Source organism: Westerdykella ornata (assembly GCF_010094085.1).
Source record: "Westerdykella ornata strain CBS 379.55 unplaced genomic scaffold EI97scaffold_16, whole genome shotgun sequence".
Lineage (NCBI taxonomy): Eukaryota > Fungi > Ascomycota > Dothideomycetes > Pleosporales > Sporormiaceae > Westerdykella > Westerdykella ornata.
This window is the reverse complement of record NW_022986866.1, coordinates 182,787-206,847: the sequence shown is the minus strand read 5'-3', so window position 1 is coordinate 206,847 and position 24,061 is coordinate 182,787. Positions and strand designations below refer to the sequence as shown.

Here is a 24,061-nt window from a genome sequence, read left to right as displayed (position 1 = left end):
GCCGTTCCGTCGAGCAGCGGGTCGCCGCGGGAGTTTTTAGCGCAGTGGATGGGAAGGAGGGGGGGCGGTGTGGTGGCTTGTAAGTACTATTGATTGTTCTTGAATGTTGAGTTAGTGTCCGCGGGGAAGGAGGGAGACGGGCCGATGAGAGCTCGGTTTAGTTCGGTTCTCGAGAGGGGAAGATGGGGCATGGGACAATAGCTCGACCAGAAGGGAAGGTCATTGCCTCGAGAGAGGAGTGAACCTTGGGGGAGAGAGAGTGGGGAAGGCGGGTGGCGGAAGTCAGAAGGGATTCTCGAGCTATTGACCTTTGTTGCTCAGGAGGGGAAGTTTTGCGCAGCTGAGATATGGGAGTAGGGATGGCACAGTTGAGAGATTGGAATAGGGGTGGCATAGCAGCATTCCATAGTGTATACAAGAGTTTGCAGAAAACGGTGCTTCTCAATTATAATGCTACATCCTCTGTCCGTTGGGCAGAGAGGCCATCCACCCTAGGGGTATCACAATCTTCGAAGATCCAGCTTCGAGTGACAAGATTGAAAACGTTCGACTTGATCAAACCGGCCAATTCTCGCTTTCATTTTCCTTCTCCGCTGATCAACTCGACGACTGGGTGCTCCCTCTTATTCTTCCACTAACAGTTTCTCGCGCGCGGCTTTGCTCTGTACAGCGGTGCGTATATTCGATCAACGCCAATCCTGGGTGAAAGCGACCTTAGGACCCGGCTCCGGCAGTCCAAAAGCTGACCGTGCATGCAATGGAGCGTTAAGATGTGGTTGTCGGTATAACCTTGCAGTGGCATGATAGCTTTTTTGTCCTTGTTCCTTCAGAGTGGGGAGGTGATGATAATGTCTTCTTTCTTTCATAGGAAACGGAGCCTTATGAGAAAGGACGTTAGATGTTGCTTTGGATGCTCGGTAATGATTGCAGTTTGAATCACCAGGCTAATAAGATAATGTGCTGTTTCTCTCCAATATGTCCCGGCAATGCGTGTCGACTGTCTGTGTCAACCGGCAGAGACGTAGCCCGTCATGGAGGCGCAGTGGGAGCAGTAGTAGAGGTTGGTGCCGAACTGGATCATGCCGTTGACGCCAATGGAGGTGCGGCGGCAGCGCGAGCAGCAGAGTTGGGGAGGCGTCGGGCAGGTGCTGGTTGACGAGGAGCTGGAACCACTTGACGAGGAGCCGGTGGACGACGACTCGGCGGTGCCGTTGCTCTTCTGTAAGGGGGCAGGGCTGGGCCGGGGAGCGTGGGCAGCCTGGGTCTGGAGTTGCAGCAGCTTGGAAGCGTCCATGGCGGCAGGTGCAAAGGGCAGCGTGCACGGGCGCCAGGCGAGGAGCGGGTTGTGCGGGTCGGGAGAGATGTCGTCGGTGTAGGCGGACAGAGGAGTATTTGGAGTTTCGGCCGAGTAGCGACGTGCTGAGGGAGGGACGTATGTGAAGTAGCAGGTCGGGATGGTAGAGGAGGACGAGGAGGAGGAGGTGTTGTTGTGGGAACAATAATGGAAGTTGGGGCTCATGTTATGGGAAGCGGACAGCATGTGCTTAGCGCAGCACAGGCAAGATCGGATTGTTCTTGGGAGATCGAAGAGAGGGATATTGAAGGGGGCAGAATGGTGCGGCGTCTGGGCGGAGCAGCTGATATAAACGGTTGACAGCTAGGTAGGCCTGGAGGGGGGACCACGCAACGGGCGAGGCACATCCATGGATCTGATGGAGTAACGTTAGGCTCATGGCACCGGTTGACACAGCACAGCAAAGCCACAAGCACACGCATGCACAAAGCACGGTATTGCCCAGGTGTGTACGCGCAATACTGCAGTACGGAGGAGAGGAGGAGCACCACCAAAGTCTCCAGCAGGCGCGACTCGGCCCAGAAGCTGCCCAGCCGGCCGCGCCAATCCACCGCCCATCAAACTCTCCATCCATCGCCCCCTCTGCCCCATCAAGCCCCAAAAAGACTCGTGGCTGGACCATTCGCGCAGGCGGTCCAACTGCGGCGCCGAGATTGGCTGGATCGGGCAGCCGCTGCGAGAAAGGCAGCCCTGGAGATAAGCAGAGAAAAAGGCTGCAGAAAACGGTGGACAGGGATTGGCCGCGAACGGACTATTTTCTTTGATTTTCGCCCGACACTGGCCAGAACCGAGACCACTCCCCCTCCTGCAATCATGAGTGGACCGCCATTCCGCCATCGCATTGTCCATTTCTCCCATCTCTCCATACATATCCCACTTCTCCATCCTCGTCTGCCTCGGCCCTCCACAGCTGCTGCGTCTGCTTCCTCCTGCTGCTGTACGTTCGCGGGACCCCTCAACGCTGGTAGAGCACGCCTTCTCGCCCTTTGGACCGGAACCAACTCCCGAACCCGTCCATCAAACGTCCGCGCACCGATGCCGGGCCGAACCGTTGGCGAGACTCGTTCGACTGGACGAGTCACGCTCGTGGCCTGGTCTGGACCGGCGCTGCAACACGCATCGCCTTAAGTTCTACTACTTGGTATGTATTCACACAACACCCTGTTATCTATCGTGATAGACGGCTGTGTGTTCTCAGTATGAGCTGCGCATCTTGACCTCTCTCCACTTCAAGCCCGGGCCGCTGTGTCGAATGTCGTGTACCTTCGTCGGCGAAACCCTATTCTGTGAACACATAGAACGTTAAGTCTGCGCCTTGCGCCTGCAGCTGGGCGTTTAGGCGCCCATCATCTTGTGCTCTACATCCACACATATTACTCTAATGCGGAACGGTCAGAGGGGTTACTTCTTTTTACTTCGTGCGGAGCTGTGCTTGGAATACGCCGGGCAGCACAGCCGGATGACACGCCGAAGAAGTGCCTTGTTAACTTATAAGACTGGCCCAGATGTCTGAAGATATACTGTGCACAGCTGATACGCCTTCCATAGCTTCTTTGGGCTTTGCCGCACACAATCGCCCACAACATCGCCTCGAATGGGAGTCCATAAGTAAATACGCCTTGAACACCCGTCTTTCCACCACTCCGCAGCACCGTGATAACTGCCGTGTGCCTCCAGACCTCACGTACGCCAAAACCAAAGTCCGTCTCTTGTGTCCCCAGCGCCCTCCGTCAGCTTCGCACAGACAGGCGGCAGCTGTATAGATCTACTGTGGTGGTGCACCAGATTTCCTGTCTCCCCCGCTTTCAGTAGTAACCACACAGTAGACTAGCCACTGCTACTCCGTACACGACAACAGTTCGCAAACGGTTTTGTCCCAAACACCTCCACCAATCAGCTTTGCAATCACGACCCAACCATGGCGTCATTCTACAAGTAAAGCAGCCGTCACTACCCCACCTTGCCCATCGCGCCTCTGGATGGCTCTGTACATCTTATCCAGGTACAGTACGCTGCCCCGGCTTGTGGACCGTAGTGCACTCGATAACCAGAACGTGAACTGCTGCCCAGGTGTTGTAGATAAGTGCTTTTCCTCTGCGACGATGCTTTCGAGTGTAGGCGAAACGAGCGCGTGCGCGGTTGGAGGGGCAAGGCGAGACATTACCCCTCCATCTACCTATCCGACTTTTTAATAGGGCCCCATTCCCTACGATATTTGCCTGCTCAGAAATCAAGCCATCGTCATGGCATCATGATTCTGTCGCCGCACAAATAATCCTTAAGAATTCCTCCATCCTCAGCGGGCCGCAATTCGCCAAGGCAACTTCTGCAAGCAGCTCTTTTTGTGCATCTAGGCCTCCGCTGCCGCCCAACCGCGTTATCACCAACTCCCCCCACCATAAATCTTCCACCGCGCTCCCCTCATACCAACCGCAAACACCACCACCGCAACTATCATCGCAGTCAGCGTCACAATGGGCAAGCCTCCGAATCTTTACGCCTTCGAAGGCGCAGACGACCTCGCTTCCAATCTTCGCGCCTACGTTATCGACGCACAAAATAGCGCCGTAGACCGCCATGGAGTCTTCCGCGTCGCCGTCTCGGGTGGCTCCTTGCCCAAGATTCTCGCAAAAGCACTCCTCGAGGTCAAAGACGACAGGAAAGTGAACTTCGACAAATGGGAGGTCTTCTTCGCCGACGAGCGCGCCGTCCCGCTGGACCACGAGGACAGCAATTATAGGCTGGTGAAGGAGGAGATTCTCGACAAGATACCCGCAGAACTCGGCAAGCCGACCGTCTACCCCATTGATGTCAAATACCTCGATGATATACAGGAGATGGCCGATCAGTACGAGCAGACTCTGGTCGGCGTATTCGCAGCTCGCGACAGTGTCAAACTTCCCATGTTTGACCTGCTCCTGCTCGGCTGTGGGCCTGACGGGCATACCTGCAGCCTGTTCCCCGGGTCTCCGCTCCTGCGGGAAACTGATGCCTGGGTTCTTCCCATTTCCGACTCCCCGAAGCCGCCGCCCAAACGGATTACCCTCTCACTTCCAGTCGCCTCGCATGGGATCAAGATCGCTTTCGTCGCAACCGGTGCCGGGAAGAAGGATGTCATGAAGCAAATCTTTGACACAGAAGAGGGCCGGCAGCTACCTTGCGGCCTCATCAATACCTACGCCCAGGACAGAGTCAGCTGGTTTGTCGACTTCCCGGCCATCGAGGGTGTGTCTTTCCCATCCCGCCGTGGCAGCCTATAGAGCTGGCACGCACAAAAGAACCCCACTTTCGGAGGAGTCTCTGACGGCTTGGGAAATACCCAGTCGACCTAACGGACGACCCATATCTGTTCTTATGTTTCTCGAAGGATATCCCGTATGCCTTTGCACGCATTGTGTGAGCCGGGCTGCTGCACTCAAGATCAAAGTTCTAGATTATGAACCTATGAGCGCTGTGGGCAGTCGATATTCGGTCGCTTATCCCGCACCTGGCTGTATTGTCCCAGCGCTCATGTACTGATTTTACGTATTCATTTATGGAGAAATGCAAAATTCAAGCCATGGCACGTGACCTTGTACCAAACCCCAAACCAATCTTCCCGGTGTTTATCCGGCGCTAAACACCCTTGCGTGTTTGTTTGGCGGATAACTGCCCTGCCGCTTTCCAAAGGTTCCGACTTCACCTCCCCGTTATTGTTACACCGCACTTTCAAATGCCGATACCCTCGCTGACTTCGTCACTGAAGACGCGAGTCCAGAGCGGGAAGGCAAAAGAGTCGAAGGCATCAAAGGTAAGCATTGCTTGACACTCCCAGCCCCGAGCAACATCCAACTGAATCTAGTCTTCCCCCAACCCGCCACCCGAGAGCCGCGAAGAGCGCAGTCGAGTCCGGGCTGCGACAACTGCTTCCATCCACCATACCTCAGCCGTCGAGGGTTCTAAAAAGCAACGCCATCTTCCGCAACCAGGGGAGCTGAAATACACTTCCTGTACCGGTCGAGATGACACCACCAGACGACAAGCGGGAGCAGCAGCGATGCTGCCGCCTCCCCTCCCTGCTTCGGCAAAGTCCAATGACACCACCTCCTCCAGCGGGCCAGGAGTCTCTGGCGTTCCAAGTCGCCTGAGGCCCCGTTCTATGTATCAAACCAGCTCGCATGGGCTTCTTCCCCAAGCCTCTGTTACCGGCACTACAAGGCGCATGATGGAGCAGGGTGTAGAGAGGCCCAGCACTGCACATTCGCCGAATATTACTCGGTCCCAATCCCTTCGCAAACCCGGTTCATCAGCGCGAGTTGCACCGCCAGCTTCCGCTCGCACACACAGTCGGACGCAGTCGGTGGACACGGCGGGAATAAACAATGGGATATCCGTAGAAGCCATGGGAAAGAGGGAGAGGCCCCGGTCATCAGTTGTACCTCCAGGTGACCTCAAAGGTGCCGCGAATGATGTGCCAGTCGATTCGACGGAGCATGCGACTTTGGATAACGGGCGACACGCAACAATAAGACGGTCAGGTAGCGTCCGCACTGGAGCGACAGCAGGACATGCGTCCGAGTCCGTAAGCTTGGCGACGAGAGCCGGCGGAGTGCCTGAGAAACGGCCCGCTTCGAGAGTACAAAGCGCGAACGCCGAACAGAATAAGAGCCAGTCGCGGCCCGCATTCACAACGCTTCAGCAACACTATACACCTAGGAAGGTTGGGAAGGCTCCGACTTCAACGTTCTTGCGTCCCCCTGCGCCTGATGTCGAAGCGCACGCAATCGCTCCGGAGATGGCTGCTGTCCAGGCGGAGCTTCTGCAATTACACTTACTGCACGAGTCAGCCGACCGTACAGAGAAACAATGGGAACTAAACGCGAAGAGAAAGCTTCATCGCAGATTCGACGAGGTTGCCAGTCTGCATCGTGTTATGCGAGAGAGTGAGCTCAAGACGCAAGAGCAGCAGAATCTTCAAGCGCTGACTGAGTGGAGCGCTTCCCATTCGTCCTGCAGCTTTGCGGAACACATCCAGATTCTTTCTGGGCCCCTCCAGGAGCTCCCATTACTGCTCCACCCTGGCGGTCGGTTCGAGCGTCTAGTGTCCGGCTTCCAACATTGGGTGACGCGGGTTGAGGCTATTTGGGAGGCGAGGGAGAAGGATTCGCCATCTGCACCTGGTAGCCTGACATCCGTTGAGGCCCTAGGTGACAGCTGGAGAGCCGACAACGCATCTCTGACACGGAAGCTGACGAGCTTCCAGCGCGACCTCGCTAGGTTAGCGAAACCGCCGCCCGAATCGAGTATCGCATCCATTGTGAGTGCCTGCTCGCAACTGGTGGAAGGGGTCTTGGAAGAGCTAGTCATCATGCAGAAGATCCAAGAGGACATTGTCAAGGCAGAACAAGAGTGGGTCAAAACAAGCCTGCAAATCATCGCCCGAGATATTGGAAAGCTACTGGACACAGAAGAGGATCTTGTGGCTTGGCGACAGTGATAGACCAAGCATCAGACCGTTACAGGATTACCTAGGCGGATATCGTTCGATTTGAGTAGGCTGGATTGAGGGTGGTCACTGAGCCATGAGGCCAAACTGGTGCAAATTCGTACTGCTTCCCTCGTTTCCCGCGTCCATCCAGGCTGTTCCGAATGTTACCACCTCGTTCTGGGACTCCAATGAGAGGGCCACGACAACTACTATAGAGTTGTGCGAGACATGGGGCAATACACCTCGGTTTGCCCGTCGACTCCAGTGTGCAGAGTACAAGTGCCGGCTCATACAACAGTGAACCTCGTCTTGGCATGAAACAGCATGGCGACGACCCTCCTTTGAACAATGATAGCGCATGTGCTGCAGGCATGTAAGCATGTATAAGCAGCCAGTCAGTCAAGAAGGGAAAAGCGTCTGCCTTTTACCATCCAAATGCGTAGCCGTCACCCTTGCCAGGTCTATCTACTTCCCATCCCGCATTAGTCCCAGGTCCCCCCGGAGTCTCACACCACTTGATCCTCCCAACATAGGTCACTGCGTTTATTCATTCCGCCATGGCTTCATCGAAATTTCCTGGAGTCCAACCGGCGTCGTGGTTTCTATCTGGGAGCTTGAAGGTGCCACTCTCGAGGATCATTGAAGAACGACTGGCAGACAGTATGCATACATCAGGCCCTGTAGCCTGTTCGAGCCATGTGACGGCTGATCTTCCTGCGATCACATTAACCCTCCCGCTGCCGCCCTTTGCATTTGACACTCACCATCATCTGGACGCGTCCGGGAACCGTTCCAGCTGGGTCTGGGTTTGTGAATCACGCAATGCACCCCATGACCCTCATTCCCCCACTCACCATCAATTGTGAGGTTCATGGTGAATCGGGGGACCTTCTGAGATTTCAAGTTCTAATCCTCTCCTCTCCTACGTGGCAGGCAATATGCACTCCGCCTGCACGCTCGCCGTGGGATATTGCAATGTGATTGCATGAGTGTCAGCACGATTGCACACTTTGATGACTCATCCCCGCTGTTTGAGTTCCCAATCGGTGCGGTGGCTACTCTCGTGACACTCGACTCTCGTGACATTCGTTAAGAGAAAAACAATTGCAGACGACATGCTATTGCATTGATGGAGCTCACTCCGTCTATCCGGCTGAATCCTTTTGAACCTGGGCTTGGTTCCCTGTTGCGCGAAAACACCACAAGATGATGACCAGACATCATGCACAAGCGCGGAGCTTCCACTTGACGCAGTCAAAAACCAAGAGGAATTGCTCGGTGTTGAGCCAGTTAACGGAAGCCTACTTGATAAGAACGCTCGAGTGTCTTGCCGGCTGTGCAGAGCACTCCCCCACTCTCAAAATCCGAAATTCAACACATCTCTCAACCACTCCCACTTTCGCTGGCTTCGGTGTTGATTTGCGCACTGTACAACGACTGATTCCTCACCGGCACTTACTTGTTGAAGCAGAAACCTCTCTCTCCAAAATAGTCGCAGCATAGATGTTAGTGAGGACGTTGGCGACTCAGAGGCTCGCATACCACACGTCTAAGTTGCGACAAATGTGTTTGGCTTCATAGTGGTTGAGGATATTGTTCAAGCTGCTCTGGCTTCAGCGATAGGTGAGTCCAAAACAGTCATGTGAGGGACAAACCCATCTGTCGCACTTGGACTACAGAGGCATCGGTATCCGCAGTACTAAAGCATTAGTGCAGATCGTCTCCCTCGAGGTCGATAGAACTCAGAGGCTTCGTACGATGCGCCTTGATACTGCCCCAAGCGCCTCACCACCGTTTCGTGACCAAGTACGCGCCGCCCGATATGAACTGCAGATGCGACCCTTCCGCGCGAAGTGAACAATCGCCCACCAGCTCGCAGTCACCTGCTACTAATACGGGGCTTCACAGTCCCTGCTCGCGGGTGAGCCACCTAGACCAGACGCCGAACCAACTTCTCAGCAGCCAGGCAATCATTCACCCGACCCCCTCAGCGTCCACCCCTGCGTCCGCCTCTCTACCTCCTCAATCTCCACCGCAGGCGTTGCCACCTCCGTTCTTACACTCCAAGAGCCTTCTTCCCTCCCCATCTCTCCTAGGCTTCCAACCCGCCCCAGCTCTCGCATCTGGCTCTTCAGCAGCTCAAACCGCACACCTCCAAGACCTGCAGCACCAGATCACCCTCAAAACCCTCGCCTTCCAGACCCTGCAACGCGAATACGACGCTCTCCTCACCCAACTCTCCCAGCATCATTCCCGCTGCACTGCTCTCGAGCAGAAACTGTCCCTCTCAGACGCCGAGATTGCCTCGCTGCGCGACGAAAAGCAGCGCATACAGTCCCAAGTGATGGCGCTGGAACGCGAGGTAGAGGAGTTGAAGGAGAGCAGGGAGGAAGCGAGACGCCAATTGGGCAGGAGTGGGGCGCAGTATGTGAGGATCGTGGAGATGGCGGCGAGGTTGCAGGCTAAGGGGGTGGAGGAGAGGCGGGAGTGGGAGGAGGAGAGGGGGAGGTTGGAGGGGAGGATCAAAGTACTCGAAGAGGCTGTTGTGAGGGGTCAGGGAGATCGTCGTATAAGGACTGGAACTTCAAGGGGCAGAGAGGTCAGCGGGGATGACGAGCAGGGAGACACGGCGATGGACGTTGATGCTTCCTCTGCTGATACCGCCGCACTTCTGCCGAGCTCATTGGCATCAGCGGCAGCATCGACACCGGCATCGGCGGAGAACGAGATAGTCAATGTGCTCCGAACGGAGATTGGCAGGTTGAGGGCTCGGACGACGGTGCTGGAGGACGCACTACAGGTGATGAGGAGGGAGTGTGTGTCTGTGCAGACGGCGGCGAGGGTGGTTCTCGAGTCGGGAGAGAGGATGGAGAGGGTTGTGGGGGAGTGTGTTGGGTAGAGGAGAGGGGGTTCGTAGAATGGTGGTGTTGTAACTTGTGGCTACTGTTGCTGATGGCGCTGATGGCGTTGCTGGCGTCAGATGAGGGTTTGGGGCTGGAGGCCTGGGTATGTGGCGGGACAGCAGAGGTGGCTACAGATAAGAATCTGATTCTGAAGCGGGTTTAATTGATGGCTGAACTTGTGAAGGATGTTGAGGAGGTAGATGACTGAGTGAGACGTCCCTGGATGGGTTGTCGCTTGTTCTACCAGGTCTGTACAGTAATGGTCTGTCAGTCAGGGCAGGCTGGCTAGCTGCGTTGCTGGAAATTACCGTCCTTTTACGTCGGTCTATGGGATGACGGGTATATGGCAAGATGTCACGACTTGTCTGGTATTTCTGGATATACTGTAGCACGGCTGCTTGCCTTAGCCCCCCAGATCGTCCACCGCAGCATTGACGATCCGCTGGATCTGAGTCCAGCGTCGAAGCAGCGTCTCCTTCTGCTCCGCCCTTGGCCTCTCATCTGCATCGCGAGGCTTTGCGTCGACATCAACGTCCAGCGCCTCGACTTCCTCCTTGACGTCCCCGATCCTCCGCTGATACTTTTTCAGGACGTCGCACAGGTACCTGTCGACGACTTGCTGCTCCGCTTCCGTGCCCTCGTCCGCGCCAGACACGAACGCGGCGTAGCGTCTCGCGGGGAGCGTGAGGAGTCTCAGGGCTGCCTGCGTGCGGTGGCACGTTGTCGTTACCACTCCTTGCTTTGCTCGAGTCGCCGCTTCGGTTCCGTCATCATCATCATCGTCGTCGGCACTTTCTTCCGCGTAACCGGCTCCGAGCGCGCGCCTAGCGGGGATGAGGGTGTAATTGGCGTAAAACCCATCTTCTTTCAGGACGGCGGATTGGCTGGGGGACAGTAAAGGGAGGAGTAGGTGGTCGAGGGGCAGCGAGTCGTGGGCGTTTCGGGGCCAGAGGATGAAGCCGTATTCGACGAGGAGGAAGGACGAGGTGTGCGTGCCGTAGGTGACGTAGATTTCTGCGCCGGCTTCTATTGGGTAAGGCAAACGGGGCTTTGGTTAGAGGGGCTGAAATCGGGTGGATAGGGCGAGGGGATGGATGGAGGGAGAGGAAGGGGTCGGAAGTTAAGACAGAGAAGGGGGGGACATAGGCGGGAAGACATGGGCAGGGAAGGATGGGACCGAGGTACAACGCACTGTAATCTCTATCCGCGTAGACATAGTACCCCTTGGCGTCGTGCTTGGTCTCGCATCCGCGGTCCGAGTGGTTGAAGTAGTCCATGAAGGGGCACATGGCGTAGCAGTCGTCGGGAGTGAGGAGGGAGCGCTTCTTGGGGAGCCGAGGGCTGGCGCGAGGGAGATCGGGGTAGTCCCAGTAGACTAGCAAATTTAGCAAGTTCCTATGGGAAAACTGATGGGAACATACAGGTACGCGTGTTTACTATCAACCATGTGTACGTGAAGAGGTCCTTTGATATGGACGGTATGCTGGGACGTAGAGTATCGAAATCAGCATCGAGCTTGTGGCGCTGCTTTGCGACGAGCGCTGCGAATCGTCAGTATTCATCACCTCGGTCTCTTTCCTCTGTTATGGGAATTCGAAAGGTCAACAAGACAAGGACAAAAGAAGGAAAATAGGAAAAAAGAAGTCCAAAGCACCGACCCTTCGCATCTTCTGGTAACAGCTCCCTCGCCCTCTTCCCCCACAGTATCGGCAGGATAGCCTCGAATTCCTCTCTGCTAGGCCATATATCCTGCCACGGTCTGTACTCTGAGTCGTTTCCAGAGTACCGTAGGGCAAGATAGGCGGCGAGTTTGCCGTGGACGGTGGCGTTTGCGGGGAATTTGTAGGAGCGGAGGGAGGGGGATGCGGCGGTTATCATGACCGCGTTCTTGACGTGGGCTAACAGTTCGCCGGCCTGGATGTGAGATTATTGCTGGTTTTTTTTCTTTTGGGGAAGATTGAGGTGGAATAGAAGGAGAGTATGAAAGATAGAATATAATGAGGAGATAATACTAGGACCATGTTATGTTTAAAGGACATGTGCTCATGTTCATTTGGCACTACCGACAAGTCCGATGTGTGTTAAATGGTGAAGAGAGAATTCTTGAGAAATCGGGAACTTGAAGGGAACATTGTAAAACAAAAACAGAAAGGAGAATTCAGATACTACGAGAAGTGATGGATGAAATATGAGAAACAGAGTACTCTCAACCTACCTTCAAGTCTCTCGCGGCCACGATTCCCATTCCCCGACCAATAAATCTCGCTGGCGCAATCCCGTGAATCTCAACGCCATTCTTCTCTGCCCATGCGACAAAGCGACAGTGCTCCTCTCCAGGATCCAGGGCCATCTATACTCTCTCCTTGTTGGATATATCTTTTAAAGATGTTGTTGTGACGCATATATAGGGAAAGAGGTTGACATTTGAGTCAACGAGCTATCCGCCTTAGGACTAGCTCTAATGGCGCCACACACTCGCCGCCACACTTCAGCCACTTACTCCGCCTTACAGTCGTGCGGCAAGCTAACCTGTTCCACCGTGTTATAACAATTCGTGTACGTCATCAGTGTGTTTCTTCTTATACCTTTCTTCCATTTTCTAAAATATAGCCAGTAGCCTATACCAATAAAGTAGTCGCAGTTGCTCGTCTTCTCATATTCACATCCCTTTATTTAGCTGTGATAATAATCCGATATTTCAATCAAAACGTCGTCCCTCAAGGCTCCCTCACGCCGCGCTGTTGCGTCACTAGCGCTCCTCACCGTGATCTCCGCCATCGAAAAACAGCGCAGGGCAAAGGAGACACGGCAATCTGGAGAAGAGCAGCCATTCGCGAAGCAAGATATGTCTGGCGAGTTGCAGACTATACCGGCTAGACATGGTGTTGCTACCTTTGTGCCAAGGGGTAGGACGATCAAGATAATCAATACGTATGGGAAGCAGGTAGTTAGCTTATGGGCTTTTGCGTTAGGGGCGCCGCCGGAAGGAGAAGAGGTGGATGCGGGGGTGGAGGAGGAGTTGGAGGAGAAAAGGAAGGAAGTGGAGAGTGAGATTCGTAAGGGAGAGGAAAAGACGGGAAAATCGGAGTCTGCAAGCAGGAAAGCCTCAGAGACAGTAGAAGATTCCGACCAAGATGCAAAGGAACAGAGCAAAAAAACAGAAAAAGTGCCAGAAGAAGCTGAAGGTACTGGAGAGGCTGAAGATCCCCCTGAGGTAGCGCCGAAAGACGGGACAACTGAATCCGAAAAGAAGGCGACCGGGAAACGGACTTGGTCTTCTTACCTCCCTTCGATACCCTACCGTTCCACGGTAGCCCAGGCCAAAACTGGAGCGGTCACTGGGTCCAAAGCGGAGGAGTCTCAGAAGGAGGCCGCTACGAAGAAGTGGTCTTCGTATCTACCTACCGGCCAGAGTTTCTCCAGTTATGTGCCCAACGTACAGCTACCCGACTCAAAGGAAGTGATTAGCGCTTTCAAAGCTAGTGTTCAGCGTGACCCAAACAAGAGCTATGCCGAGCAATTTTATGATTTCTCGCGGACGCCAGTAGGTGCGGCGACCTTAGCAGGTAAGTTGTGTGAGGTGCTCCAGACATCCTTCGAAGTTCTTGTGAAACCCCTACCTTGTGAGTAGGAACTGACACGTCTCATAGCTGCCTCGGGCAGTGGAACCGCGTCCTCCCTCTACGCTGCCTACAATGCCTTCACGAAAATGAACCCGTCCAAGTCGGATCAGCCGCCGATGGAGTACCTTTCACTGCCACACACACGTGCAGCAACCCACCATCTCGCCCCGGAGGTAGACGATACACTGCTTACCAATCTCCGTTCTCCTATCATGACTCTCGTCGAAGATACCACCCCCGGTGCGCACGACACATTGACCGCTGCATGCGACGTCAGCCTGTATGCCGCACTTGGCGTTGATAAGCCGGAAGAGCATGGCAGCTGCGCCGAAAACCTGGTACTAGCGTTGAAAGAACTGAACGAGAAGGTTGGTCTGAAAGGCACAAAGGCTGTGGGCGCCGATATCACCGTCTACATCCAACCGTCACCTCTTCACCTCTTCATGAACGCACCCATCGAGGTCGTCCCGAATGCGCAATCTGACGGATCATGTGCCCATGGTATGAAGCTCAAGGTTGAGGAGCCCAAAGGCAGAAAGCGGACATATGTTCGTTTCCGTGCTGAACGGGATGTCGTTATTGTGATGAGCGCTTGTCCCATGGATGTTGGACCGCAGAATGGTGCGAGGCCGATGGCTGCGAACTTTGTAGTGGAGGAGATGACGGAAGAGGAAATGGCTTCGTCTGTAAGTTCGCTGAAGAACAGAGCCACACAAAGGACAGCTCAAAAGGTGTCGCCACGTCCAAAGAAGGAAGAAGAGAGACCGAAGCCTGTCACCAAAATGGGAGATACGGAGAAGGAAACCATCGAAGCTGCGAGAAGGGACAGCGGGACTGATCTTGCGCAAAGTGACGCTCGGGAGGTAGTGGACTCGAAATTGGACAGTACAACTGAGAAGTCCGCGAAGCAGAAGAGAAAACCGAGGAAATTGGAGAGGCGTTCTGGGAGTATTGCAGGTCCGCCTGCAAAAACTGCTACTTGTTAGGTTTGTGTTTTCCCCATGGATTCCATGTTGCCACATCTGTACCCCGAGCATGCACATGCGTAATAGTATTTCCTGTTCCGCTTCGTGCAGTCCGAGCCCTTAATGCAGTATCGATGTTACATACCTGGTCCATATGAGGATCATGGCTCTTCCCCATATGTCAGTTCGGCAAGAGCGCTGGATGGGTGAGCAATGAGGATTAAGCACTCTATTGAAGATATTGCTCTAGCGTGGTCATCTTGTGAATATATAGTGGTTTTCAGAAGACTAGCGTTTTCCTCGACATCGTCTTTCAAGAAGAGCTATTCGGATGACAGTTGATGGAGTGGTGAATAACATTCATAGCAGGACGAAGTGTAGTTAAAGTAGACTTCGTGGATCGGACAGATGCTAACCTTTTTGAGAAGGCGCACCTCTGGAAAGGGGTTATGCGGCGAGCAAGCTCACAACGTTCGACAATGCTTTCGGTCGCGGGTGTTTACAATGACCGAGGCCGTTATTTTCTTACCCACTACTAACTCAATAATAATATATTTAATACTCTACTTATATTAATAAACTACGCTATAACGTACCTCACGGGCGAGCTGATCACACGGGCGAGCTGATCACTATGCCAAGATCCCACCAAAATGTATACTACACACGAGGATATCACACAACGATAAACAGTTTTGAAAAATTATAGTAGGCTGATCTATTTAGACCCTACTTCTGCTTCCTTCTGACATGTTCGCGAGTTATGCCCAGTCTTGCCGCAACGTCTACAGCATCGTTGGGTAGGCTCACCCTCATCAGCGTGCACCCTCTTCTTCACCTTCTTCCCATTATCACACACTGCAAACTCCTTAAGCGTAGCTAGCCATAGGCTCTCTTCAGCTATTAGTACTCCTTCATGCTGTACATGCTTTCTTTTATATGATTTACATCATGTAGCAGCTTCATTTGCTGCTTGAAGCTCAGCGATCTCTTTTTGTGCCAATACCAGCTTGTGCGCTACCAATGCTGTGCCCTTCGCCATCTTCTCAAAGGCCTCAACCATGCTAGTTAGCGAGCTATCTAGGTGTCTCTGAATTCTCTCCTTCACCAGCGTCGATTGGGACCCAAATTCTAGGAGATTGCTTGGTGTTTACGACTTGCCAGGAGTCCTCATTGATAATAGAAGGTGAAGGCGTACACAACTTGATATCAAGCTTTGATATTACCGCTTCTGGATTAAAAAGAACCAAGCCAGCACCTCGAAAGCCTCCTTGGATATTGCTTTTAGTGATTGTAGCCTTAAAAGCAACAATAAAACAAGGTAGGAACTCAATCTTAGTGATATGAGTGATCCAGTTACGCATCAGATCCTCAGCTTGGTATCCATATACCTTCTTCAAGGGCGAGAAACACCTGACATCAAGTGGCTGTAGGAGGTGTGACGAGTATGGAGGCATACAGAGAGTGATAATCTTGTTATCTTTGCAGTACTGCTGGAATTCGAGCAAGTCGTAGCTCTCATGGCCATCAAGAATAAGTAGACATATTGTATTAACAGTACGCCGCTTTGTATGCTCATCAAAGTACTTTAGCCACTGCAGACCAAGCTCATTTGTTGTCTAGCCATTCTCAGAGACTGCGATAACCTAATCGTGAGGTAGATCCATCTCCTTGTATCAGGCAGAGAGGTGGTGCTTGCTCTGGAAGATGATAAAGGGTGGGATCGCCCAACCCATCACGTTGATACTCTGAATGACTGTCATCCACTCCCGGTTGCCCTGCTGTATGCTCTTTGGCCTGCCTCGACGTCCAGAGCCTGTAACAACTGCTCCAGTTGATATCATGCCTATCATAAAGCCAGACTCGTCAAAGTTATAGGTATCATCATCTAGGATACCGTACTTCACTTTGGTATTCTCTACAAGCCAGAACCAGCCTTGTATAACCTTGGGATCCTCACAGAGAGCTCTCTTATAGTGGTACTTTCGATTGAACTTAATTTTAAGCTCTGGCTGGCACTTGACAAAGGTTGCAGCCCAGTTCTGGCCGACTGGATCCCGGTAGCACTCAGCCAGCAAGGAATAAGCTATATCTTTAATAGCAGCAAGCTGGGGTGGAAATCCTCATGCATCTAGGTCCAGTATATGCTGAACAATCACCTGCTCCTCTGTCGGAAGGAGCTTCATTGAGTTGGGCATACAGTCACATCGAAAGCTGATTCCAGCATGTCGGGTGCTTAGTATACTTTGAGGGATGTTGTAGATAGCTGCAGCATATTGTTGGGATAGTATCGTGTCTTGTTTGATAGCGCAAAGTGCAAACTGTAGTTGAGCTTTAGATTCTGGTAGCTTGTCAGGTGGTTGAGATATCGTGATTATATTGTGTTGATGGTACATTTTGGTAGGGTCTTGGTATAGTGATCAGCTCGCCTGTGTGATCAGCTCGCCTGTGAGATACGTTATATATCTAACGTATGTTTTTAAGAATATATAATATTATTAAGTATAATAGTTAGTATATTAGAGATAGTTAACGTAATTAAACTAGCTATAAATTACAAGATACAACTAACAATTTATTAATCGTGCTTTATCGCCTCTATAATTCTCGCCTAAAACGCTCCTTGCACTTTTCCTCGCGCTCGAAGAGAAAAAAAGTTGTGGAATAAATATCCTCTACAGCATTGTAGGACGCTTTCGGTTGAACAGGAGCTTTTGTGCATTCCCGCATGCGAAGTTTTGAAGGTCCTTGGGAGAAAGGGCTCCTGCTTGCGCAATTTGGTTTAGATAGGTACGTGCTAGTGCGTTCTGGCTGTAGGGATAGTCGACCGAAAGCATGACTCTGTCCATAGGCATCCAATTCTGGACATTTTTCAGCGAGGGAATGTCAAACATGCCGGATGTCGTGATCCAGACATTGTTGCGCATGACATCGGAGAAGTTGCGGCCCGTAACCCAGAATGTGGAAATTCTGTCGATGCGCTGGAACATGATGGGTAGAGTTTCGCCTGTATGTCCAATGATGACCTTCAAGTCTTTGTGCCTGTCAAAAACTCCGGCTCCAAGCAGTCGCAACAGTGAGTTGGCCGTGCTGGAATGCCATCCGAGTCCATAGGTGCCAATTGCTGCTTCTGCAGCGGGATTCGCGTCAAGGCCACCACCAGTATATAGAGCTTCTTTCATAAGTTCGCTGGGAAATGTTGGGTGGATATAGATTGGGACATCTAAATCGACGAGTTTGGACCAGAAAGGATCGTATGCAGAACTGTCGTAGAAGTTTTGATCCACATGATTATCCACAAGCGCACCAACAAATCCTAATTGATTTATGCAACGATCAAGCTCATTGATAGCTGCAACGGGATCCGCCATTGGCAGTAAAGCGAATCCAGCAAGCCTATTCGGATGCGCTTTGATTGCCGTTGCGAGCTCGTTGTTGGCGTCCTGGACCTGACTGTTGGTCAAATTTGCGCCAGGTGAATGCGAAACGACTTGAATGGCGATCCCATTGTTATCCAAATCGGCAACACGGCCATCGTACAGATCGGAGAGTTGTGGAAGTATGGCGTTGATAAATCCTTCCAGGGGGTGATATCTAGCAGGCTCGGAGGGTAGGGCGGCCTTGGATGTCCAATGCTCCTCGAGTGTGATGGCCCAGGGGTAGCTCGCGTTTGCGAAGCAGTTTAATTGATTATACCCAGAGTAAGGTTGCAAGTACATTGTGGCAGCCTCGGGTAGGTAGGTCGGAATGTGTGGGAGAAAGATAGGTGGTGTGGTACTGTGTGAGGGAAAAGTGGTTGAGGTTCGAAACGAGGTTCGAAACGCGCCGAAACGCGATGTCATTGTTGGTTGAATACATTCGCGCACAGTCGCGTAATGCTTGGCGTTCCTATCCTGAACGCGATTTCCTATACAAATCGCGAAAACGCGTTATACCATGATGTAAGTTACTTCCTAGGCTTCTCGTCTTGGTTAATGGTCATGGAATTCACCGATTGGTACGGTGTAATCCGTCAGCGCTACAGTACGCCCCGGAACCAGTCAAAACAACCGAACCCTTGGAATGAGATAACAAAGCGTCAGCTCCCCGCCATCTGCGACCTTTGACCTCCCTTCTACCAAAACACCCATTTCCTGCCCCTATGCATGCTTGAAATCTCAAGTAGCATCGAAAATGTGGAAATCAGCTTTGGTGCGACACGTCTCCGCGCCCCTCCAGACATCTGGATACGCGAAATACTAACATGACCTATCTAGTCTCTCGGCGTCTTAGCCGGCCTATCGCCATGGCTTTACGACCGCTACCAGATCTTCTCCCACATGATGGCAAACCGGCCAGGGAAATTGATCGAGATCAACGCATTCAAGTCACATGATGTGCTCTTTCAAGACGCGATCCGGAATTGTGAAGATGTGGTGTTAGCTGAGAAGGGAGGGATTGCGATCCTGAGTTGTGATGCTGGAAGAGATAATTGGAATACGGTTATGGTGAGTATATTCTATTGCGTTCGTCTTCTTTTGCCCGCGACGACCTGAGGGATATCTGGATCGCCCACGGGAGGCTTCAACTTGCAAGGGAAAACCAGAAATCAAAGTTAAGAGGAGATTCTAGGGAACATTTAAATCCTCTCCCACCCTCCCCAACGGCGCCATCCATCTTTTGACCTACAGCACCGACCCCCCTTCCCTCCGCCCCCTCACACTTCTCGACTTCCCCAACGCCCAAGACTTCCACCCCCTCGGCCTCTCCTGGGACCCGATCTCATCAACCCTCTATGTAGTCAACCACGCCCACAACGCTTCCGTTCTGGAAATTTTCTCGCCCGTCGATCTGGCTGCCGGAACCGCTACGCACTCGCGCACTCTCAAGCATCCGCTCCTGCATGCGCCGAATGCAATTCTGGATTTGGGTGCGGGGAGATTGATAGTGAGCAACGACCACTCCAAATGGCTGATGGCGAGAAGGTCGAAGCTGCTAGCGCAGATGGAGACTTGGAGCGGGATTCCGGGAGGAAGTGTCGTTTACATCGACACAAAGGATCCGCGCGCTGAGGAGAAGGGGAAGGTACTTGCGTGGGTGCCGTTTGCCAACGGGGTGGAGAGATTGAATAAAACCACGGTGGTAGTGGGATCGAGCTCAATGTCAGGGCTCTACTTCTACAACATCACCGAGGAGGCCGATGGCACAGTGGATTTGACGCCCAGCGGCTTTGTCCGCACCCCTGTTGCTGTAGATAATCTCTCCTTAGAGGAGAAGACGGGGAAACTGCTGGTTGCCGGACACCCGTTTGCGCCGGCGCTGGTGGATGTGGCGATCAGAAGAGGTTCCTGTAATAGTTCTGATTTTGATGGGGAGGTCAGCGAGAAGTGTAAGTGCAATGCCCCAAGTTGGGCGGCTGAGTGGAGTGAGGAGGGAGGTCTTAGGGTGCTGTATCAGGGATATGCAATCTGTGGCAGCACGACTGCTGTGAGAGACGGAGAGAGGAGAATAGGAGTTGTTACAGGTTTGTATGATCGAGGAATCATGGTCTTCAAGCAATAGGGGGACTGGAGCAGGGATACAGAGCAAGCCAAAGGATGCTGGATCTGGGTTTACATAATGATGTGGAAAAAGGGGTATCTACTCAATTGACAATGTAAGAGACAGTTGTCCGAGGGAAAGCTCGCAAAGACGCTAAAAAAGATGGAACTGTTCACCCAAGGGCAGGTGCTACATCCAGTCCGTCTTGAACACCGGTGCGCCGATTAGATCCTGGCATTACTGCCGCAAATCACATTACAAATGCAAGAAGTATTCGAGAAATCCGGCAAGTTTAATCAGGAGGCTCCTCACTTTCTCACTCTCGCTTCGCCCTCGCTCGCAGAGTTCAAAACCGCCCCGGTGCTCCCTGGTAGTGGCTCAATCTTCTCCATATCGTCGCGCTGACGCTCGACTACCGGTGCGGATGCCGAGCCAGCCGCTTCGGGAGAATTCTGCCACTTGGCAACGTCCTTCTTCAAAGCCTCCAGCTCTCTTTGGAACTTGGTCCCGTAGTAGTCGATGTAGTATGTAGCCCCGTTGTAGATACTCCACATGAACACTGCGGACAGGAACACCCCGCTTGCCCATCTAGACCAGAACCAGATGGGGCATGGTAGCATGGTGAGGCAGGCATAAATGTACTGAATGAGCATGAACGCCGGTTCCTGCAGAGACTCAGGAAGAGAGAGCACTATCTTTCCGATCCATGTCTTGGCATACGATCTGCGAAGCCAGGTGAAGGATGTTGGACGCCCTGCAGCAATCTTCTCCCTACGGCGGACTGTGATGAGAAAATGATAGCTTAGTTGCCATATTGCATACGGCAGGGTAGCCCACATCATCATGGACGGCAAGCCGTAATGCTGGGGTGAGTCAGGAGCCGAGAAGCGAATGTTGTATATTGCAGGATATCGCTCCTTCTGATACTCGGGTGACAGAAGGTGGACGAGACAGTGAAGGGTGGCGCAGGGCATGATGTGGATGAAGAGGCTACGCCAATCAGCGTTGTCATATGCAACCCGTGGACGGACGCATGATCACTCACCTGACTACCTTGTCCATGGAGTGGAATACTAGAGCGTTCCGCCACATAGCGATGGCAATTGCGTTGTTCCCATAGGCAAGGCAATAGGAGGAAATGAACAAGCGCTTCGAGTTTGGGAAGACCCATATGCTCAGAACCACCAGAAGGTTCACAAAATAACAAAGGTCAGCCAAAAAGTAGTGATAGCTGGAATGTCTGATTAGCTCGAGATACGAAGAGAATACATCTCGGGAACATACCCTTTCTTGTGATAGCTGTAGTAACGTAGTGGCATGAAATAGAGCAGTTGCGCGGTGTACCAGAGTGGGAATATCTCCGGACGTGCGCCAACAATATATCCTGATATGAATATGTTCATGACGCCTGCAATGAAGGAGGCTTTCTCCCGTGCGGTGACAGTTGCACGGTCGTTCCATCGTTCAGTTATACGGTTTACCGATGTTCGCACTCGCTTGCGGTATTTGTCGAGCTGTTCCTCTGCCGTGGGTACACGGAGTCGCCATTCTTCCACCATGCGGTCCTTCGTGTTGTTCAACCGTGACTGCTGCCTCTTGAATCTTTCCCTTTGAGCCTGCAAGGAGCTTTGTATCCTCTCGACGCGCTGAGGAAGGGCAAGATTCTCGATGAAGTCGAACATAGTCAGTCGCTCTAGGGGCGGGAAGAAGGAGCCCTCGTCTGCGTCAGAGAAATCATCTTGATAGTGGCTGCTCGAAAACGAGGAGTTTCGAGTTAGACCTGTCGATGATCCTGCCGAGGGCACCGAAGTGGTTCGATCTTCTCCGACAATAGCGGAGCCACCGTGGGTAGAGTCGCCGGGGAGGGGGTTTGAGGAAAGGTGGGAGACGCCCGAGAGCAATGGCTCTGACTTCGAGGTTGGATGCGATGATTGCGCATCTAGGTCGGACATGTTGCTCGCTTTTGGGAGAAAAGCTGCGACGAGCTGAATACTTGAGGGTGGAATCGAACCGTAAGGTTGCGTCTGCCATAGCATATCGTCAGTCTCCACACACTATGGGAAGCCTCTGTGACCATGCATGCATGTTGTTTACGTAGAATATTAGAGAGATGGGTGCATACTATGTCTGTAATATCGTCTGTTATGCTGCAGATCTAGCAGAGTTCTGCGTACATTTCGGAAGAGAAAAAGCCAAACCCGTCCAGTTCGACAGCCTTGGAGAGCTTCAGTGAGGTGGAAGAGGGGCGCTGGAAGCTTGGAAGCAGTTCAAGTTGACCAACATCGTCATGTGGGTCTTGGCACTGGCTGTCCGTTGAACCACTGAGAGCATTCGCGACGCGCCGCAGCAACGCGCGACGTGCGACCCACCAACGCAGCCAGTGAACATTCACCGCTGCAACATTGTTCTGCCTACAGCCCGCCTACCCTACTGCGCTCAGCGGAACGGATAATCTGGGGCGCGAATAGCGCTTGTTGAACGGTCGCAGTCAACATGGGGAAACTGGTACAGCTGGAAATCAACAGTATGCGCACCCCGCAATGAAGAGAGAGTTTTCAGTTATTGACAGTGTCCAGACTTCAAGTCCTATCGTGGTCACCATGTTTTGCTCTTCGGTGATTCGTACTTTACGTCCATCATCGGGCCTAATGGCTCCGGCAAGTCCAACTCGTGAGCATCTACAGGACCGGCGGCACCTTATTCTCTTGGCTGATCCCGCTGCAGCATGGATGCCATCTCCTTTGTTCTAGGTATCAAATCATCGCATTTGCGCTCGACCCAATTGAGAGACCTCATCTATCGCGGACGCGTGATCCGCACTGCCAAAATCAATGCGGATGGGACGGCTACCGAAGCAACCGGCGACGCTGATGGCGAGACACAAGAGAACGGAAGCACACAGACGAGCAGCCAGCGCAATGACCCTACCTCTGCATGGGTCATGGCCGTTTTTGAGGACGAGATCGGGCAGGTTCATAAATGGAAGCGTACAATTACAGCTGCGGGCACGAGCGAATACAGGATTAACGGTCGCGTTGTCAGCCAGAAGGCATATAACGATGCTCTAGAGGAGCAAAGCATTCTGATCAAGGCTCGCAATTTCCTTGTCTTCCAGGGCGATGTTGAGAGTGTCGCATCACAGAACCCAAAGGAGCTCACACGTCTAATCGAGCAGATATCGGGAAGCTTGGAGTACAAAGCTGAATACGAGAGGTTGCAGATTGAGGCTGAGAAGGCGTCGGAAGACCAAACAAATCAGCTTGTAGAGCGAAGAAAGATCAACGCTGAGATCAAGCTCTACAAGGAGCAGAAAGCCGAAGCCGATGAGTATGAGAGCAGGGTCGCCGAACGCGATGAGGCCATAGTCAAGCATGTCCTTTGGAAGCTCTATCATTTCCAACAAGCTATTGAGAACTCTACCGCCGAGATTGCGAAGCATCAGAATGAGCTCAAGGAGCACAAGAGGGGAGTAGAGAAATACGAAAGGAGGCTGGAAGAGGCCAGGCAGGCTCAAGCAAAGGTTAGCCGCGAAGTCAACAAGTTGGAGAAGAGAATCAAGGAAAAGGAGAAGGAGATCGAGAACGCTCAGAACAATCTCGTACCCATTGATGAGAAGATTAAGATTTCGGCCAAGGACCTCAAAAAGTATGAGGAGCGCATCGCGTCCTTGAGGAAGGACCGGGATACGCAAAATCAGCTGATAGAGCGATACAAGAAGGATTTGGCCACTGTACAGAAAGCTCAGCAGAAGTGGGAGGCTGAATTCCAGGCTGCTGCGCAACAACAAGGCAAGGAGCTTTCCGAGCAGGACCTCCAGGAGTACAATCGATTGCGAGGCGATGTCACGAAGCAAACGCACGCAAACCAGATCGAAATTAACAAGCTGGAACGCGAGGTTAACACCGACAAGGACACGGTTCGGAATCTTAGACACAAAGTCGAGGCACTCCAAGGTCATGTACAGAAGGCCGAGGACGAGATAAATCAGCTGCAAACCCAGCAGAAGGACGCAAAAGCCAATGTGAAGGAGTTAGAAAAGGAGAAGGCTTCCAAGCAGCAACAATTCAACAAAGTGCGGTCCGACCGCCGACAGGCCGAAAATCAATACCATGAACTGAACGAACTGCTTCAGGATGCTCTCAGAAAGCACCGCGAGGCCGACAGCGGACGTCGCCAGAGCCAGAAAGAGATCGCAGCGCGTGAGGCTGTAGCGCAAATGAAGCGCATCT

General features: G+C 52.7%; 9 protein-coding genes across 9 annotated transcripts; 5 read left to right on the top strand and 4 right to left on the bottom strand.

Moving 5' to 3' along the window:
• Positions 1-1,006: 1,006 nt before the first annotated feature.
• On the bottom strand, positions 1,007-1,519 carry EI97DRAFT_459665 (uncharacterized protein; the record flags this gene model as incomplete). Its single annotated transcript, XM_033801025.1, has 1 exon — positions 1,007-1,519. The coding sequence occupies one exon, from the start codon at positions 1,517-1,519 to the stop codon at positions 1,007-1,009; it is 513 nt and encodes a 170-aa protein (XP_033652566.1).
• A 2,309-nt stretch (positions 1,520-3,828) lies between these two features.
• On the top strand, positions 3,829-4,614 carry EI97DRAFT_380133 (nagb/rpia/CoA transferase-like protein; the record flags this gene model as incomplete). Its single annotated transcript, XM_033795742.1, has 1 exon — positions 3,829-4,614. The coding sequence occupies one exon, from the start codon at positions 3,829-3,831 to the stop codon at positions 4,612-4,614; it is 786 nt and encodes a 261-aa protein (XP_033652565.1).
• A 452-nt stretch (positions 4,615-5,066) lies between these two features.
• Positions 5,067-6,830, top strand: EI97DRAFT_459663 (uncharacterized protein; the record flags this gene model as incomplete). Its single annotated transcript, XM_033801024.1, has 2 exons — positions 5,067-5,144; positions 5,196-6,830. The coding sequence occupies 2 exons, from the start codon at positions 5,067-5,069 to the stop codon at positions 6,828-6,830; spliced, it is 1,713 nt and encodes a 570-aa protein (XP_033652564.1).
• A 2,182-nt stretch (positions 6,831-9,012) lies between these two features.
• EI97DRAFT_344697 (uncharacterized protein) lies at positions 9,013-9,279 on the top strand (the record flags this gene model as incomplete). Its single annotated transcript, XM_033794766.1, has 1 exon — positions 9,013-9,279. A coding segment is annotated over one exon (267 nt), but the record flags the coding sequence as incomplete, so codon positions are not given.
• A 794-nt stretch (positions 9,280-10,073) lies between these two features.
• Positions 10,074-11,612, bottom strand: EI97DRAFT_434590 (SET domain-containing protein). The gene is made up of 4 exons (XM_033798670.1): positions 11,383-11,612; positions 11,146-11,265; positions 10,917-11,099; positions 10,074-10,750 (listed from the first exon to the last, which is right to left on the bottom strand). The coding sequence occupies exons 1-4, from the start codon at positions 11,600-11,602 to the stop codon at positions 10,128-10,130; spliced, it is 1,146 nt and encodes a 381-aa protein (XP_033652562.1). The 5' UTR covers positions 11,603-11,612; the 3' UTR covers positions 10,074-10,127.
• A 957-nt stretch (positions 11,613-12,569) lies between these two features.
• Positions 12,570-14,333, top strand: EI97DRAFT_459660 (uncharacterized protein; the record flags this gene model as incomplete). Its single annotated transcript, XM_033801023.1, has 2 exons — positions 12,570-13,290; positions 13,375-14,333. 2 exons carry the CDS (start codon positions 12,570-12,572, stop codon positions 14,331-14,333), a joined length of 1,680 nt encoding a protein of 559 aa, XP_033652561.1.
• Positions 14,334-16,895: 2,562 nt separating this feature from the next.
• On the bottom strand, positions 16,896-18,173 carry EI97DRAFT_434587 (uncharacterized protein). Its single transcript, XM_033798669.1, has one exon. The coding sequence runs from the start codon at positions 18,152-18,154 to the stop codon at positions 16,988-16,990; it is 1,167 nt and encodes a 388-aa protein (XP_033652560.1). The 5' UTR covers positions 18,155-18,173; the 3' UTR covers positions 16,896-16,987.
• Positions 18,174-18,187: 14 nt separating this feature from the next.
• Positions 18,188-20,208, top strand: EI97DRAFT_494930 (uncharacterized protein; the record flags this gene model as incomplete). Its single annotated transcript, XM_033802411.1, has 3 exons — positions 18,188-18,253; positions 18,569-18,799; positions 18,924-20,208. The coding sequence occupies 3 exons, from the start codon at positions 18,188-18,190 to the stop codon at positions 19,851-19,853; spliced, it is 1,227 nt and encodes a 408-aa protein (XP_033652559.1). The 3' UTR covers positions 19,854-20,208.
• EI97DRAFT_434584 (uncharacterized protein) lies at positions 19,729-22,075 on the bottom strand. The gene is made up of 4 exons (XM_033798668.1): positions 21,955-22,075; positions 21,117-21,856; positions 20,878-21,063; positions 19,729-20,822 (listed from the first exon to the last, which is right to left on the bottom strand). Exons 2-4 carry the CDS (start codon positions 21,782-21,784, stop codon positions 20,141-20,143), a joined length of 1,536 nt encoding a protein of 511 aa, XP_033652558.1. The 5' UTR covers positions 21,785-21,856; positions 21,955-22,075; the 3' UTR covers positions 19,729-20,140.
• Positions 22,076-24,061: the final 1,986 nt, after the last annotated feature.

Excerpts from the sequence above, each read along its gene's own strand:
- EI97DRAFT_434584 (XM_033798668.1), bottom strand. The coding sequence starts at position 21,784 with ATGTCCGACCTAGATGCGCAATCATCGCATCCAACCTCGAAGTCAGAG. Across the intron at positions 21,064-21,116 it reads TACAGCTATCACAAGAAAGG|CTATCACTACTTTTTGGCTG; the intron begins GTATGTTCCCGA and ends CAGACATTCCAG. Across the intron at positions 20,823-20,877 it reads TCCATGGACAAGGTAGTCAG|CCTCTTCATCCACATCATGC; the intron begins GTGAGTGATCAT and ends TGATTGGCGTAG.
- EI97DRAFT_434587 (XM_033798669.1), bottom strand. The coding sequence starts at position 18,154 with ATGACATCGCGTTTCGGCGCGTTTCGAACCTCGTTTCGAACCTCAACC.
- EI97DRAFT_434590 (XM_033798670.1), bottom strand. The coding sequence starts at position 11,602 with ATGATAACCGCCGCATCCCCCTCCCTCCGCTCCTACAAATTCCCCGCA. Across the intron at positions 11,266-11,382 it reads GTTACCAGAAGATGCGAAGG|CGCTCGTCGCAAAGCAGCGC; the intron begins GTCGGTGCTTTG and ends GACGATTCGCAG. Across the intron at positions 11,100-11,145 it reads GATAGTAAACACGCGTACCT|TCTACTGGGACTACCCCGAT; the intron begins GTATGTTCCCAT and ends TAAATTTGCTAG.